This window comes from Lolium perenne, chromosome 7 (genome assembly GCF_019359855.2).
Source record: "Lolium perenne isolate Kyuss_39 chromosome 7, Kyuss_2.0, whole genome shotgun sequence".
Classification (NCBI taxonomy): domain Eukaryota; kingdom Viridiplantae; phylum Streptophyta; class Magnoliopsida; order Poales; family Poaceae; genus Lolium; species Lolium perenne.
The window spans coordinates 99,375,163-99,390,034 of record NC_067250.2 but is presented as its reverse complement, the minus strand read 5'-3'; the positions used below and the strand labels follow the sequence as shown (position 1 = coordinate 99,390,034).

Below are 14,872 nucleotides of genomic sequence, written 5' to 3'. Positions count from 1 at the left end.
CGCATAGACCCAGACGCGCTAGCTCACCGGCGTCCAAACACGACCTGATCCTAGATCCAAACACACCCGATGGACACAAATGTGGGCACTAACTCATGTGCCATCAGGACACACGCGGTTTATTTGCTAATAATCTCCCCCTAGACCATGACCTACAGTAGGACTGGCTCGTTGTCGATGTCGGTCGTGGCCGGCGTCGTGCCTCCATCTACTTCCTCAGCGACACATGCTGAGCTCCTTCTCCACCGGCAATAGACTTAGCCCTTTTGACAATAGACTTAGGAGTATGCGCTCTCATTGCATTCACTCAACTCTGCGTTTAGATGGGCTAACAGTAGTCCATTGTTGATCACATTCCTTCTTCCAATTTGGTCCTCCAAAACCCACCATAAGTGAAAGAAGCATTTCAATTGCGGGCAGGAGTACGAAATGGCACTTAAGAATCCAGAAACACACCTGTTTACAAGAAACGGTGAAAGAGACCTTAATGCAAGAGACGTGCAGATTATCACAATAGCCACCAATTGCCGCCTCAAGAGCCATAGAGGCAGAATCTTCGGTTAATTTGAATGTGGATCTTTCAAAAGATGTTACCATAGTGAAATGGCCAGTCTCAGATGTGGGATGTACAGTGTGAAAGCCTGATCTACCGGGACTGAAATCCAATCCAAGGGAGATGGCATCATGCACAACCGGCTGAGATGTCCACATGGTTTCGCCTACCGGAAAACACCAAAAACAACGGGAGGCTGGATGCTGGGCAAGTTATGTTTTCCATAAGTTACTTTTTGTTTACCAACTGTAATACTACTAGTAATTTACACTTGCTGCTATGCGTACGACTATTTCCGTACGATTTTGGTACGACGTCGGTAGTCAGAGCGTGTGCAGCGTTGAGGTGGGGACTCACCCTTTTAGCACCAAGCTAGGGTCCACAAGTCGGGAAAAAACTAATTTTGTGCACGATTCTTTCCCAACTTCCCGATTCATCTCCTATTTTCTAGCGACTGCAACCATTATCGTAATCCTCAAATCACGGCCCGCCATGGCGCCTAAGGGCTAAAGGAAGGACAAGGAAGAGATGAAGAATCTAGCGGGGAGGAGCACTGCGGGATGATGGAGAAGATGCGCTGGTTCGACGGCGGCTATGGCAGCGACTGCTCCGTGAGGAAGACCAATGCGATGGCCGGACGGTGAGACGAGCCATGGTTGCTAGTTGCGGCGGCCAGACCAGGAGAAGATGTGGCGCATGAGCGCCTTCTCATCTACGGGCTGCATCTCCATGGCGTAGATGTCGCCTTGAACCCATATCGACCCACTGGTGTTTGGAATCCGGCGACGTCCTGACGCGATGGCCATGCTCGGGAACGCACGGAAGCAGCAGGGTGATGGCGCGCTCGGGGGAAGGCAAGGGCTGCAAGGAAATGTCGTACAGTTATCGGACGTAGAACGTCGTGTGTGAAGCAATCTCTTTACACTTACACAACACCGGCTAAATCACCTTTAGCCAAAAAGATGCCTACCATTTTAGTGGAGATAAATTGACATCACGCTAGTCAGTACCTAGGTAGAAAAACCCACCGCATTACACGCACTTTCCTTCATATATAGCTACTAATATTTACAACAGACAGGCCCTTTCTCCAAACCAACACTGTTGCCACCATTTTTCGGACCAACATAAAAGGACCCCTCTATGTGCACCATTTGTATCCGTTGGATGCTCTGCTTGGCAGTCTAAAGCATCGGTACACACATGCTTCATGCGCTTTGAGCTTCTTTGGGCATCTACCTTCTGGTCCGTTTTCCAATCTAGTACCAACTCTTGTCACGCATCCACAGAAGAAGGATTCCGAAAGGTGCAGCGCTCACATGGCCATGTTTTCATCCGAGTTGTCTGAAGATCCAGAGCGCTGCTTCTTTGCAGCTTTGACATTAGTTCCTGCTTTCTTGGAGGTGGTGGCATTATCGCTTGAGGTAGCAGCAGCGCCAGTAGCGGTGACATCCTCCAGACCGGCTTCCAATGCTTGAACAAGGTTCTCGAAATAATTCCTTGTTATGCTGCAGCGCAATTTTAGCATATAAGCGTATAACGATGACCATCAGAAGCTACTATCCAACTACGAGCAAGGTAACTTGACAAAACATGTTGCACACAGAAGAACTGCATAACGAGCAACATAGCAGAGGTAAATCAGAGAAAGGACTAGTTGATTTTCCAAGGTTCAAGAAAGCGTTAAGCGTAATCGGTGCGGTGGCCTTCCTGTTAGCGCTTCAGCGTGCATAATCGGCGCTTTTTCCCTCTTTTTTTCCGTTTTTTTCTGCTTAAGCGCTTATACAATCAATGCGGAAGGCCTCCGCATTGCGCTTCAGCGCACATAAGCGACGCTTTTTTCCGCTTTCCTGAACCTTGTGATTTTCATTAATCCATCCAAATGATTTTCTTGTACCACAACTTTGATCAACTTAAACTGTCACTATGTTATCTTATGGATCTAGAACTAAATCACTGCAAAGAGCATCAGCATCCCTAGCACCCATTAGAGGTACTATGGTGGACACATCAGCTTTGACTCTCCATTCAGCCCTAAGCTTCTTTTATGATATCTGTTAGCAGCAACTGCAGGAGTTTTAAACTTAATCGTTTTAACTAAAAATGGATATAACAAAATTTAATCAAAAGTACTTTAATTAGCTTAGTGTTGGGTGCTACTTCTAAGCTCAGCGGTACAAAGTTTTTTTTATGTTTACCACCTAGGGATGTGGATCCTAGGAGAGGTGATGAGTAAGAGGTGAGTGTCATAATAAAAGCCTCAGCATCCCTATGTGCTACACAGACGCTAGAGGCAAGAGAAATCACAAGGGATGCGCCTGTTCTTGAGCTTCTGTGCTAATTTTATAGTTAAACTCCAACATACTTGGTCAAGTTCATTTAAACTTTCAAGGAGATACTGAGATCTGCTGAGTATAAAAGAACTCAGGGAGAAAGCAACCACATATGTTGACTTAAAGTATGTAAAGTAAATCCACAACATGAGGATACGCGATAAGAAAGTTGGCAATACCTTGTCAGACTAACAAGCTTAACACGAAAATCACCAAACTCAGTCGCCGAAGGATGATCCTCGATGGTCTCAGGTTTTGAGTAAGGCATATATGCTTGCAGGTCTTTCTCAGCACACTGATGAAGACGTTCCAAACCAGACTCAGCTTCACCTGTAAACATTTAGAATTATAAATATTTGATGAGTTTTAAATCACCTGATAAAACTTTGGAGTTAGGAACAACGTTGCAATGCACAAAAATAATAACCTTGTAGGTACTCAAAAAATCCACTCTTTACTTTGTCCTCTAGATAATAGCCATATGCATACGTAAATTTCAGCACTCGCCTGCATTCTATAATCTGTAATACAGCGTAGTGATGCGTCGTCAGATATAAGAAGATTTGTCAAGTACAAAGTGTCAAAGTCCATTTGGCTGTAACACAAAATTATGACATCAAACCTGTGACCAAGCTTCGATAATGAACTTCAGCTGCGTCTCCGGTATTCCATAAACATCACTTAGTTTTGCAAGCTTTAGCACAGAGAGAAATAAAATTAGCATAGCATACAGGTAAAAACCAGAAAAGAGTAAACAGAAAAACTGAGATCTGAAGCACTAAGGAAGTGCCAGCAACATAATGTAAATTCTTACTTGTTCCTTTTCTGCCTTTTGCAGATCTGCCTGTGCCTTCTTCCTCGACTGTCAATATAAACACCACCACAAAAGATTAATACAGTTGAGAAATTCAAGCACCAGACTGCATCTAAACCATCCATCAATCATCATAGACGTCCAATAGGTATAAATTTCGCTTGACCATAAGGTAAAGAAAAAATCTTATACTAGGGTCCATAAAAGGATGGCGAATGTTTGTCCAATCGAACGTATCTATACACTAAAAGGTGTCCAAATACATCCGAATTTAGACAAACTTTCAACATCCTTTTATGGACAGAGGTAGTACCGTCATAAAGTGATCAGACAATAGGCACAAGATTTGAATTAAAGAAATAGTTGGTTTTATCGGGAGTTGGGTTGGTGCTCCCACAAAAATGTACTTATGGATATGATACTAACTAAACAAATGAAAGCTCGCGCCTCAACAAAGCGGAAGAGCTGGCGCTCACACTACAGATGCTACCAGCTGAAGCATATTGGTTGATGTTGAAGAGCAGTAGGGCCAGTTGTCTGTATTTGGCATGGTTTTTTTCATAAAGATTGTTGTTTCACCAGCCTAGTCATGTAGGAGGATGTCTGACACATGGTTGCGATAGTTACAACTTTTGCTAATACTCCCTTTATTCAGCAATGTAAGAAAATTTGACTTGTTAGTCTAATGCATGACTTTCACATGTATGTCTCAACATAGTGAAGAAGATATATAACAGATAAACGAACTTTCCAAGATGAAATGTTTGAGAAAAATGTATTTTGCAACACAGATACTCCCTCCATCCCAAAATATAAGGCAAGTTTTTTTCGCACTATCTTTCATTTCATATATATTTATACAAAATTTGTGGATCTATTATAAGTACAAATCATAGTCAAAGTTGTAAGTTGTTGACCAGCGGAATTTAAGCGCGTCATATGTTTTGAGACGGAGGGAGTACTATGATATCATTCTCATGCCCAATCCAGATGCTTCTACATGTATTGGCGGTCAGAATTTTAAAACCTTGACTGCACACATAATAATGTAGGTTATATTTGAGGACAGTGTATCATGTACAGTCAAGCTGGAGTCCAGTTAGTAATCTCTTGTTTTGTATTGTCGGTTTGCTTGTTGAACTCTTGACACTTGTAGCTCTGGCTTTGTAATATGGCTTAATACCACATGTTTAAAATGTATGGTCAACACTATCATTGTCTAGGTAGGTGACAAGGTTAGAGACAAAGTTAACTCATGAGCACAACAATAACGCAAGTTGCATTTGTGGTAATCATAGAAACAGAGAAACTCATACAGAAACCAAACTTAAGTATCGTGGACATACTGCCTGATTAGATGACCAGCGTTCGTAGTAATGCATATATCTCTCGAGTGAGTGTTTAGCCCTCTCCCTCCTTGCTTCAGCCTCATCATACTGCAACAGAACTAGTTAGGTTAAGAAAGAAAAACAGCAGAGAACCCACACTAGACCACTAAAATAGGGTTTGCGGATTCCCTTCCGGTCAGTACAGGTGCATAATGTCTAGAGAAAACATACAATGCCCTCTTTCTTTGCTGATTCATAGCGATTGCAAGCATAAAAGCCACCAGTCCTCTCACCATGTTCTTGCCATGAACCCAGACATAACCTAAAATGTATGAAGATAATCAAATAAAAGATATGGAAACATGCTATATGAACTGTAAATCTCGAACTCTTTCATCAAGCAATGGCATTCAACTATACCAGCAGAACTCAAATTTGCAAGGAGGTGTGCAAGTCATGTGCATGCACCCCTGGTGTTTCTCTATCGGCCGTTGGCATTTTGGACAGGGTTTAGAATTAGCCAGTATCCTGAAAATGAGCAACCATGACTTATTAAATCATCTGATATGATTTAAATTAACATAAAGAATGAGAATCATTAGCACAATCACGGGCTAACTCCAAACATAACGTTTACACACCATTATAAAGGCATTCGCTCACTAACATAGACAATATCAGTTTGAATAAAGACTTCTGCACTTGTGCCTACAGTGTTTTTCTTCAAATAATGAGCCTCTTCCAAGAGCCCAGTAACCAAATAAAACAAACTAAAAAACTAGAAACTAATAAGATGTTTGCATTGCTGTAACAAATAAAAGATAAAATCATTATTCAGTGAAAATGCAGTTAGACACCAAGCCATGTCTCATCAAGTCTTCTTCACTCGTAACTCAGAAGTTGTGACTACTGGCTAGTGGCTAATCATTTTCAGGGAAAACAGTAAACAATGTCAGTTGACAAAATGAATCAGCCCCATTTACTCAGTATCCAATAGGAACAAGCTATGTCTCCTAAATAGATATAATGTTTGAAATTTGAAATCATTGTTAATTACAAGTTCAAAACAAAGTAGCAGACCACTGGCTCATCAAAGAATGAGGTCCATACTTTCTGGTAGTAGTATTGCACCTCCCACTACAACTACTAGGTCAACTCGTGAAGAAGTATTTGAGGTGAAGAATAATTGCACATCAAATACTACTATACTGAGAACGTAACAAACCAATTCATATTTTCGGACTCAGCGCTGTTCTTCAGAATCCACTTATTAACAGTCTCGCAGTCAACTGGTCTGTGAGCTTCTTCTGTGCACTGGAAAATGTAACAAGCATGAACAAGCATTAATGAATGAACACGTATGAACATAAATCCCCCAAAAAAAAGATGTAACAGAAGCACCAAATCACTAAAAAATAGAGGCAAAAAGTTAATACAAAATGGAAGCAGTAGCCACTCACATTCCAGCAAAAACCGTAATTGCAATTACATGAGACATCATAGTTCACATCACTAATGAATTCCACCGCACATGTACAGTCAGGAGCTGGACACCATTTAGTCTGCAGGAAAAAATTAAGGTTACATAAACTCGTAACATAAAAAACACATGATTTCAGAATTGTCAATATCTTTGACAGTATGAACACATACAGTCCCCCAAATAATTGTGTGAATAACTTACCTTCTTGCTACCTTCCACATATGCGCGTAGAGCAAATCGCGCATATTTTTCTTTATCTTCGTGTTTAGCTAATTTATTAACCAGCCCTTGAAGAACCATAGCACTGCATGCTGGATCAGGGCATCGCAATGACAAACATCCTGGACCCTGGCTTACTGCAGCGCTGATATAGCCTACAGAATTTCACTTATCATCAGAAGTTCTATAATAAAAAAATGAAACAAAAGAGTTGAACAATGATACTAACTGACATCTACGAGGAATATAGAATCGAATAAAATGGAACAATAGAACACTTAGAGCCTTCAAGTTCTTCATAGAAAAATATAAACCTTCAATGTCCTACTCATAATACCATCCTACCTTATTTATAGACATATGACGCAGATAACACAAATCACAGCCCAAAAAGGAGAGAGAGAGAGAGGGAGAGAGAGAGAGAGAGAGAGAGACCTTCCCAACACTCATGGCAATAAAAATGAGCACAGCCGGCGGAACTCGTCATGTCGGAAGAATATTCTTCAAAACATATTCCACAAGTTAGCTGCCACCAAAACAGCTTCCAAAGATTAGAATAATATATACAGAGGCAACGGTTCAATAAGGTGTCATGACCCCTATCTAACATGGAAAGGAAGTACCAATATTCAAATAAATATTACGTACCTTCCTAGAGTTATGAAAATTTTCATTCATAAGTAAGCCAACAGTATGACGTACTTTTCCTTCATCAGAAAACCATTCATCGTTCAACTTGCTGATGTTCCTGAATAAAGAACCAAAACATATCAGCAGAGAACAAATAAAGCACACAACATTACTTCTGGATACCAAAAGATCCAACTCTGCCTTCTCCAACCATCAAGGAAGAAAAGTGTTTCCATTATCTTATGTGGAACTTCATAATCAAGGGAAAATTGGTAAACTCAGAGTATGTAAAGCACATTAATTAACTAAATTGGATAAAAAAACCATTATTAGCACAAGATAATTGGGACTGTTCCTGGGATGATATTTTGCAGGAACAGTTATAGGTTGTATCTAAAACTACATAACAAACTTTTGAATTGCTAATCAGGCAGTAAGCTTGTAGCCAGCATTATGAGAAGTGGCCTGTGTGTTGTACAGGACAATCCGATTTCCGTAAATGCCATCAGAAATATTATTAGAAGTTACTGGCTGAGATAGCAAACTAACCATCTATAGTGGTGAAGAAGGACACCTGCTTCTTCCCTTGAAATGAATAGCAGTGCAGATACCTTTGTCATATCTTCCTCTTGGCGATCAGATATATCCTTTTCAGTTAAAACAATGTATCTCTGTTGATAGCAGAAACATGAACTCTTTTAGAGAACTCGAAGATAACAAATGAAACAATATGATGCAGCCGAGTAAAGCAACAGGAGAACACAACAGTAAATTGGTTATGGAAAGAAAAAACAGTTTGATTTTCTGTAACACATGTTATGTGCCTAATTCTTCGCCTTCCTACCTTTAAGACAGAAAGCTATCAAACTGGTAATCTATTCTCAAGCATATAAACTTATAAAGGTTACTAACATAGATCATTAATTGGCTGTGCCTGTTGGATGTCCCCAAGCACATCATTTGCCAGCTGAACACTAGGTGCAGCCCAAAGAAGCCGCACAATCCTGATCAAGCTAACCTTCCATTACGCAGACAGAACAGCGACAAAACCGAGCTGCAAGCCTGCAACCGTTCTCACTGCTTATTTCAGTTCAGAACACATCTGCATCTAGTAACCGGTATGATATTCACCAAGTATAACACCGCAAGTAAAGCAGGCATTATTCGGTGCATCGCTTTGGTTTGTGTAAACAACAATTTGCAACAGAACACCGACACCTACAAGCCAGCCAAGGAGGTCTAGCAAAGGGCTGACGGTTCGGCGACTTGGAAAATTCCCCACATCAAAATGGGCCAAACCTCACTAATCTTCACACACGGCAAGGGCATCTGACCCCTTTTAGTCTAACAGACCGATCTCCCCAACAAGAGAACCCCACCTATTCGCTACCAGGCGACCGCTCACCGCTACAGCAACTAAGAAGAACTAGTCCCTCCGTTCCATAATTACTGTCGCTGATTTGGATGTATCTAGACACATTTCGTGCATAGATGCGTCCGAATCTGCGACGATAATTATGGAACGGAGGGATAACGAGGCTGCTGCTACCCTTTCCGAGTGGATGTACTAGTACAATCTGTTTTTAGCCCATTTGGTCTCAAACCCTAGCGATTCCGACGAGAAGGAAAGCAGCGAAGGAGCAAGGGGCCCGATCTGCGCCCGGGCACCGAATCGATTCGCGGCTCACCTGCTCGCGCTTGGAGACGGCCTCGTCGCTCCCCTCCGCCTCCCGGCCCTCGTAGTCCCCGGTGAGCAAATCCTCGTTGCTGGACTCCCCGTCGTCGTCGGCGCTGCCGCCGCCGCCCGCGCTGCTGCCGTCGTCGCCCTCGCCGTCGCCCTCGGCATCGTCGCTGTAGTAGTAGTAGTCCTCGTCGTCCGCCATCTCCTCGTCGCTGGCGATGGGCATCTCGGAGTCGGAGCCCGTTGCTGCGGAATCCGGCGATCCAACGGGGGGATCGGGCGGATGTGGCCGGAGGGCGGAGTGGGTAGGTGCAGGGGGTAGGGTTCCGGCGAGGTGCGGTGAGGAAGATGTGTCGATGAAGGAATGAGTTGCGTGGGCGAGTCGGCGTCGAGGTGAGACAGGGTGGGGGGCGGGTATTTTAATGAGCCTTTTCGGGTTTTCCCAAGGGCCGGAGCCGACTAGCATACAAATTTCACTCTGTTTCTCTCGGTATACTGTAGTGCTGGATACTTACCGCATAGTACTACTCGAGTACCCGCGTTTTAACCACGACTCTGATTTATAATCGGTCTCGTTGATTTGAGACGTGTGTTTGGCTTGCGCTTTCGCGTAGTGAAGTTGATATTTTTACTGGCGGTAAAAATAAAAATTGGCACCGAGACAGCTTGTGGGTGACTAGGGTCGACTTTAGCTGCCCGTGAGGAGGAGGAGTCCTAAGGGCATCTCCAACCGGGCGACCCATCCCGCGCCCGCGCGTCCGGATGGGTCGAAACGGACAAAAACCCGGCCCAACGCGGGGACGCACCGCAAAAGCGGACGGCCGCGGCGTCCGGAACGACGCATCTGGGCCGGGTTTGCGTGGCCGCGGATGGCACGCGGCGTCCTCGCGTGTCCATACTGTCACTTGGGTCAGCCCGCTGTCGGTGCCGGTCCCACGGGTAAGGGGACTGTCCCTATCCGATCCCCACTTTCCACTCCGGCCGCACGCGCGAGCTCGAAGCTTCCGCGCCGCCATGGCCCCGGCGCGAGTTCGAGCCGTCCGCCAACGACCACGAGGCCGGCGGCGGCCGGCAAGTCGCGCCGCCGGCGTTCGCAATGGGCGCCGGCGCCTCCCAGACGCGATCGGATCTACGTCACCGTAGAGGTGGCGCAGATGTTCTGGGGACGCCGGCGTCCCAATGCCGTGGGGGACGTGCACCTCCCCACGGGCGCACCTGAGCCCGGATCGGGTTCCGGTGCCGCCCATCCCGGCGTCCGCCGCGCCCGCTACGCCGAGATCCGGAGGCGCCGCGCTCACCGTCGCGGACCTCCGGCAGGACCCGCGTACGGCGACGCAAGTCCCAAGCGGGACTTATGGTTCGAGTGGAGCACGATGCGCGCCGGCGCACATGCTTCACATCCGCGACGGCGCGGCCTCGCGCGCAGCCCGACCACACTGCGCTAGGCGGGCCGGCCGCGCCGCCCCGGCGGCCTCTACATCAACGAGCCCGCGCCTGACCCCTGGGCACCCCCGGAGGAGGAGAACGACCGGAGCTGCGGGCGGCGCTCGCGGCGTCCGCGAGCAGCGGGACCTCGGCGAGCTGGCCAAATGGCCGCACCTCGCCGAGGCGGCTGCGCACCTCCGCGCCGGAGGAGGCGGCCGAAGGCCCGGGAGGACGCCCGGGCGGAGCGTGGGCCTTCTGGGAGCCGGGCGCGCTGTCGGAGGAGGCTACGCGTCGAGCGGCGCTCCGGGAGGAGGAGCGGCAGGGCCGCGCGCTGGCGGAGGAGGAGCGCCCTGGCGGAGGAGGAGCGCCGGGCCACGCGCACAGCGGAGGAGCGACTCCGGCGGCGATCCGCGCGCGCGAGCACGAGCTGCCGCGGCAGCGAGCCCGCCGAACCCGCGATCCGCACAGGAAAGGGCGCGGTGGGAGCCCTGGCGAGTCCCCGGTGCCCTCCGCGTGTCGAGCCGAACAGCGTCGCCGCCGAAGCGTCGTCGTCATCGACGCCGACGATGACGAGTACTGCGGGGTAATCTGCCGGCGCCACGCGTGCTCGCAAACCCTGGCTAGGGTTTGCTTTTTTTTTAGTTTAAAGCCATATATGGCTTTCTTTTGTGTAAAATTTGCCCAAAATAGGGCTAAGTTTAATGACCAACTAGTTTAAATTTATGTTTTGTTCTTTTCCTTTTTTATTTTCATTTTTGTTTTATTTTATTACCAATGCGCTGCGTCCGCGCGTTGGGCGCAGCGTGCGACCCAAACGGACACGCGGACGCGGGGCGCTGTCCGGGTGTCCGTTCGGCCACGCAAACGGTCCAAAACGGACGGCCCAGCGCGTCCGTTTGGGTCGCCCGGTTGGAGATGCCCTAAGAGTATCAGAAAATTTTGGGTGCGAGAGCCGCCTATCAGCCACACATCTCAAGACTCGACATCAGCGGGAATGCGGGACTGACGCGTCAGCGGTACATTCAATTTTAACCTAACCGTCGTCTACCTCGCGACGGGAATTATTGGCGCGCACCGGCAATGCAGTTTCCACATATGCCGAGGGAAAAAGAAAGAATCGAATCTATTGTTAACACCCACCCTAATTTCCGAGTTGAGCACCTTTTCGGCTGAACTTTCGCGATCTAATTGTCATCTACTTTCTACAAAACCCTAAGTCTACAATCTATAGGCATTGACAAGTTGATACCTTGTCAATTGGTGTTGACCGTGGGGATTGGAGGCTGCAAGGGGGTGATCTCGATATCGTCAACATCATCAACGGCAAGCAACGCGATGGACGGAGGTAAACGGATCCAACCTGATCTCGACGGTTTTGTTCCTCACCCTCCCGCCCGTTTGCATGCATATGCCGATCTGGGGGAGTCGACGGAGATGACGTGCGGGAGCTTCCGCTTCCTCGTCGGGAAAAAAAAAGATCGCATCGTCTCGCGGCACCAATTTTTTCGGGACCGTTAGCGGCCGATTCCGATTTCTCAGGATCATCAACATTATCAATCGAGTCAGGCGACGAAGAGGTTTTGCCACCAATCTTCACCAAAACCGCCGTCGGCGGGAGACTTGCCGATTTGTTCGGCGACATGACTTTCGGGTCATTCACAGATTCCGATCTGTGTAGCGACTCGGAAAGCATCGACAGCGTTGGCCTCACCAACCTCGACTTCATCGACAATTCTACTTCTATCAGGGAGGTCTTCGCCGATCTATACGACGGTGTCACCGACTCTGAAGATGATGAAAACAAAACTACAATATATCACCAAATCTGCGCAATCGGAGAAGCAAGCCACCAAGAGGACGAAGCGTTGAAGGCTTTCGATGATTTGGGAAATCCATACATCGATCCCGCAGATCTTTCGCGTGAAACAGGAAACAAATACATCGAGGCCACGCCGCGAGAGAAAAAATAGCTGCCGCAAGCAGCTTGGGATAGAGCTCAGGAAGCCATGAACGGTACAGAGCCGATGACTACCACGGCTACACTGAAGGCGTTGCAAGCATGTCAATATAAACTCGCTCGTGCTGGACGAGAGTTAGAAAAAACAAAGAAAGTTACGCGACGAAAGAAGAGCTGCAGCTTCTGCGTCAAGTGCGCGCAGGGCCAACCTGAGTCGACAATCAGAAACTTCGGGAGATAGTCACAGAGACGCCCGTGCAAGAGGAAGATCTCGATTGGCAAATGTGCCCGAGCACGAACGAGGTTTTGGATGAGGTTTTCCCGTTCGTGCTCGGCAAAACAACCGGCCTAGGCTCCCAAGGCCATACAACATGTCACCCGAAGAAGGCGGAGGTCCTATCTCCGACAATGGAGGAAGTGACTGCGTCGAAAATCTGATGCACCACCTAAGGGACTTGTATGCTAAAATCCTTCCAGAGCTTGGAAACGCCCACTCTGTCAAGCCACAACCATATGACCCTAAGTGCTAAGTTCATGTCTCTCTTGAATGCTAAGCCCTCCAAGATCTTTAGGCATGCATACCATGGCCCACGCAACCTAGCTAGCTGCGTCCACCATGCATGATGTCGGCATTACCCTTCGGGTAACTATTATTGTACTACCTCCTACGGCCCAGCTAGTGGCCCATGAAGACACTCGACGACCAGGTGGGCTGTAGCGTCGGTTCCGAAGAAGGATTCTTGAAGCATAAGGCAAGAACACAAAGAATACAAGGAAAGTTTAGGTGTAGGGCTCTCTGTAACCTAATCGTGCCCGGACAGATCTCTCGAGACCTGGCTCCCAATATAACGGCTAGGAGAGGGGCTGCCGAGGGTCAGACACGCAATCATAGTAATCATAGCCACCGCAAGTCTAGAGCCTAGGTCATTACAGAATTTAGTCTCTCGACGAGATCACATCCGAAACCTTCGGCACCCCATTGTAATTTGATATTTTCATAATCAAGATCAGATAAGCAGGACGTAAGGGTTTTACCTCATCGAGGGCCCCGAACCTGGGTAAATCGCTCTCCCCGCTTGTTTGATAACCGATGTCTCGTGTCAGCCTATAGGATTCCATCTACCCTAAGCCCCATACTGAGGGCATTGCCGAGGAGTACCCTCGACAATTGGCGCCATTTGTAGGAACGCTATCGGCACAAGGCATGTCATCGGCAGTTCCAGTTACGTTTGCAGCGTTCGTGCTGGAATCACCAACGCCACCAAGTCCAAGAAACTCGGTTCATTGTGGATCCTTTGGGTTCACACCGCGCTCTGAGGTATCGCATCCGATCTTCACGGAGATGCGCGGCAACATGGATACAACTTTCGGTGGTGTCCACTTCATCATCGACTCCAGAGGGTTTCTTCGCCTTCCTAGTTCAAGCGCGCCAAGCCCAAGAACTTCGGTTCCAGATGATATCGCGCCAGCAGCAGCTTTGGCGGCCCTGACTGGGAATATTGGAGAGGGCAGTCGAAGCAGTTTCGGCAGCAAAGAGGAGCAAAGGAAAAGACGAAGGGATTCGCGCCGCGAAGAAGAAGAGCGGGTTGCGAGTCGCCCTCGACAGTATGAACGAGGATGTTACAATGTGCAGTCAAACAAGAACCGCCTCCACACACCTTATCTATTGGCCACGAAGCAACTTGAAGCACCGTGTTACTTGCATTCTTACATCGACCCAAAGTATAATCTTGAAAAGGCCACTCATTTGCTTAGAAATTGTCGGCAGTTCCTCGAAGTACGGCAGTTTTGCGATGATCTTAGGGCCGAGGCAGCAGCAAAAGCTCGCTCGGTAGAAAAAAAGGGCGGTAGCCTGTAGTCATCCATGGGAGCAATACATACCAGAAGGAGGAGACATGTATGTACCAACCGAAGTATTTTCAGCGTCTCGAGGACAAGTCAACATGATCCATAAAACTAGTTTTTCAAAAAGATAAGCAAAGAAGTTTTCACGAGAAGTGAAGTACGCAGAGGTTGCTATGGCTGAGGTACCCGAATATAACGACTGGTCAGACCAAAACATATCTTTTAGCAAGGCGGATCACCCGACGGACGTTCCAAGACCTGGTCACGCTGCTCTAGTTCTTGAAGCGCAGATTGGAGGTTACAACATGAGCAAGGTGTTCATGGATGGAGGAAGTGCTCTGAACCTGCTATTCGCCAGCACAATGAAGGCAATGGATATCCATTTGATATGCTAAAATAATCTGATACAAGATTCCATGTCATCATCCCGACCCGACCCGCTTATCCCCTTGGCAAAATATCACTGGATGTAGTTTTCGGCACTCGTAGCAACTTTAGGAAAGAGAAGCTCGAATTCGAAGTGGTTGATTGGGAATCACAATATCACGCGATCCTCGGCAGACCGGCATTTGCCAAATTCATGGTGGTACCTCACTATGCATAC

General features: G+C 47.3%; 1 protein-coding gene across 1 annotated transcript; it reads right to left on the bottom strand.

The window, feature by feature from the left end:
• Positions 1-1,415: 1,415 nt before the first annotated feature.
• Positions 1,416-9,517, bottom strand: LOC127316511 (probable E3 ubiquitin-protein ligase ARI5). The gene is made up of 15 exons (XM_051346926.2): positions 9,049-9,517; positions 7,910-8,031; positions 7,379-7,478; positions 7,166-7,256; positions 6,713-6,885; positions 6,489-6,590; positions 6,254-6,342; positions 5,449-5,556; positions 5,260-5,350; positions 5,047-5,136; positions 3,701-3,748; positions 3,509-3,580; positions 3,314-3,407; positions 3,066-3,216; positions 1,416-2,061 (listed from the first exon to the last, which is right to left on the bottom strand). The coding sequence occupies exons 1-15, from the start codon at positions 9,505-9,507 to the stop codon at positions 1,869-1,871; spliced, it is 1,983 nt and encodes a 660-aa protein (XP_051202886.1). The 5' UTR covers positions 9,508-9,517; the 3' UTR covers positions 1,416-1,868.
• Between the last annotated feature and the right edge of the window lie 5,355 nt (positions 9,518-14,872).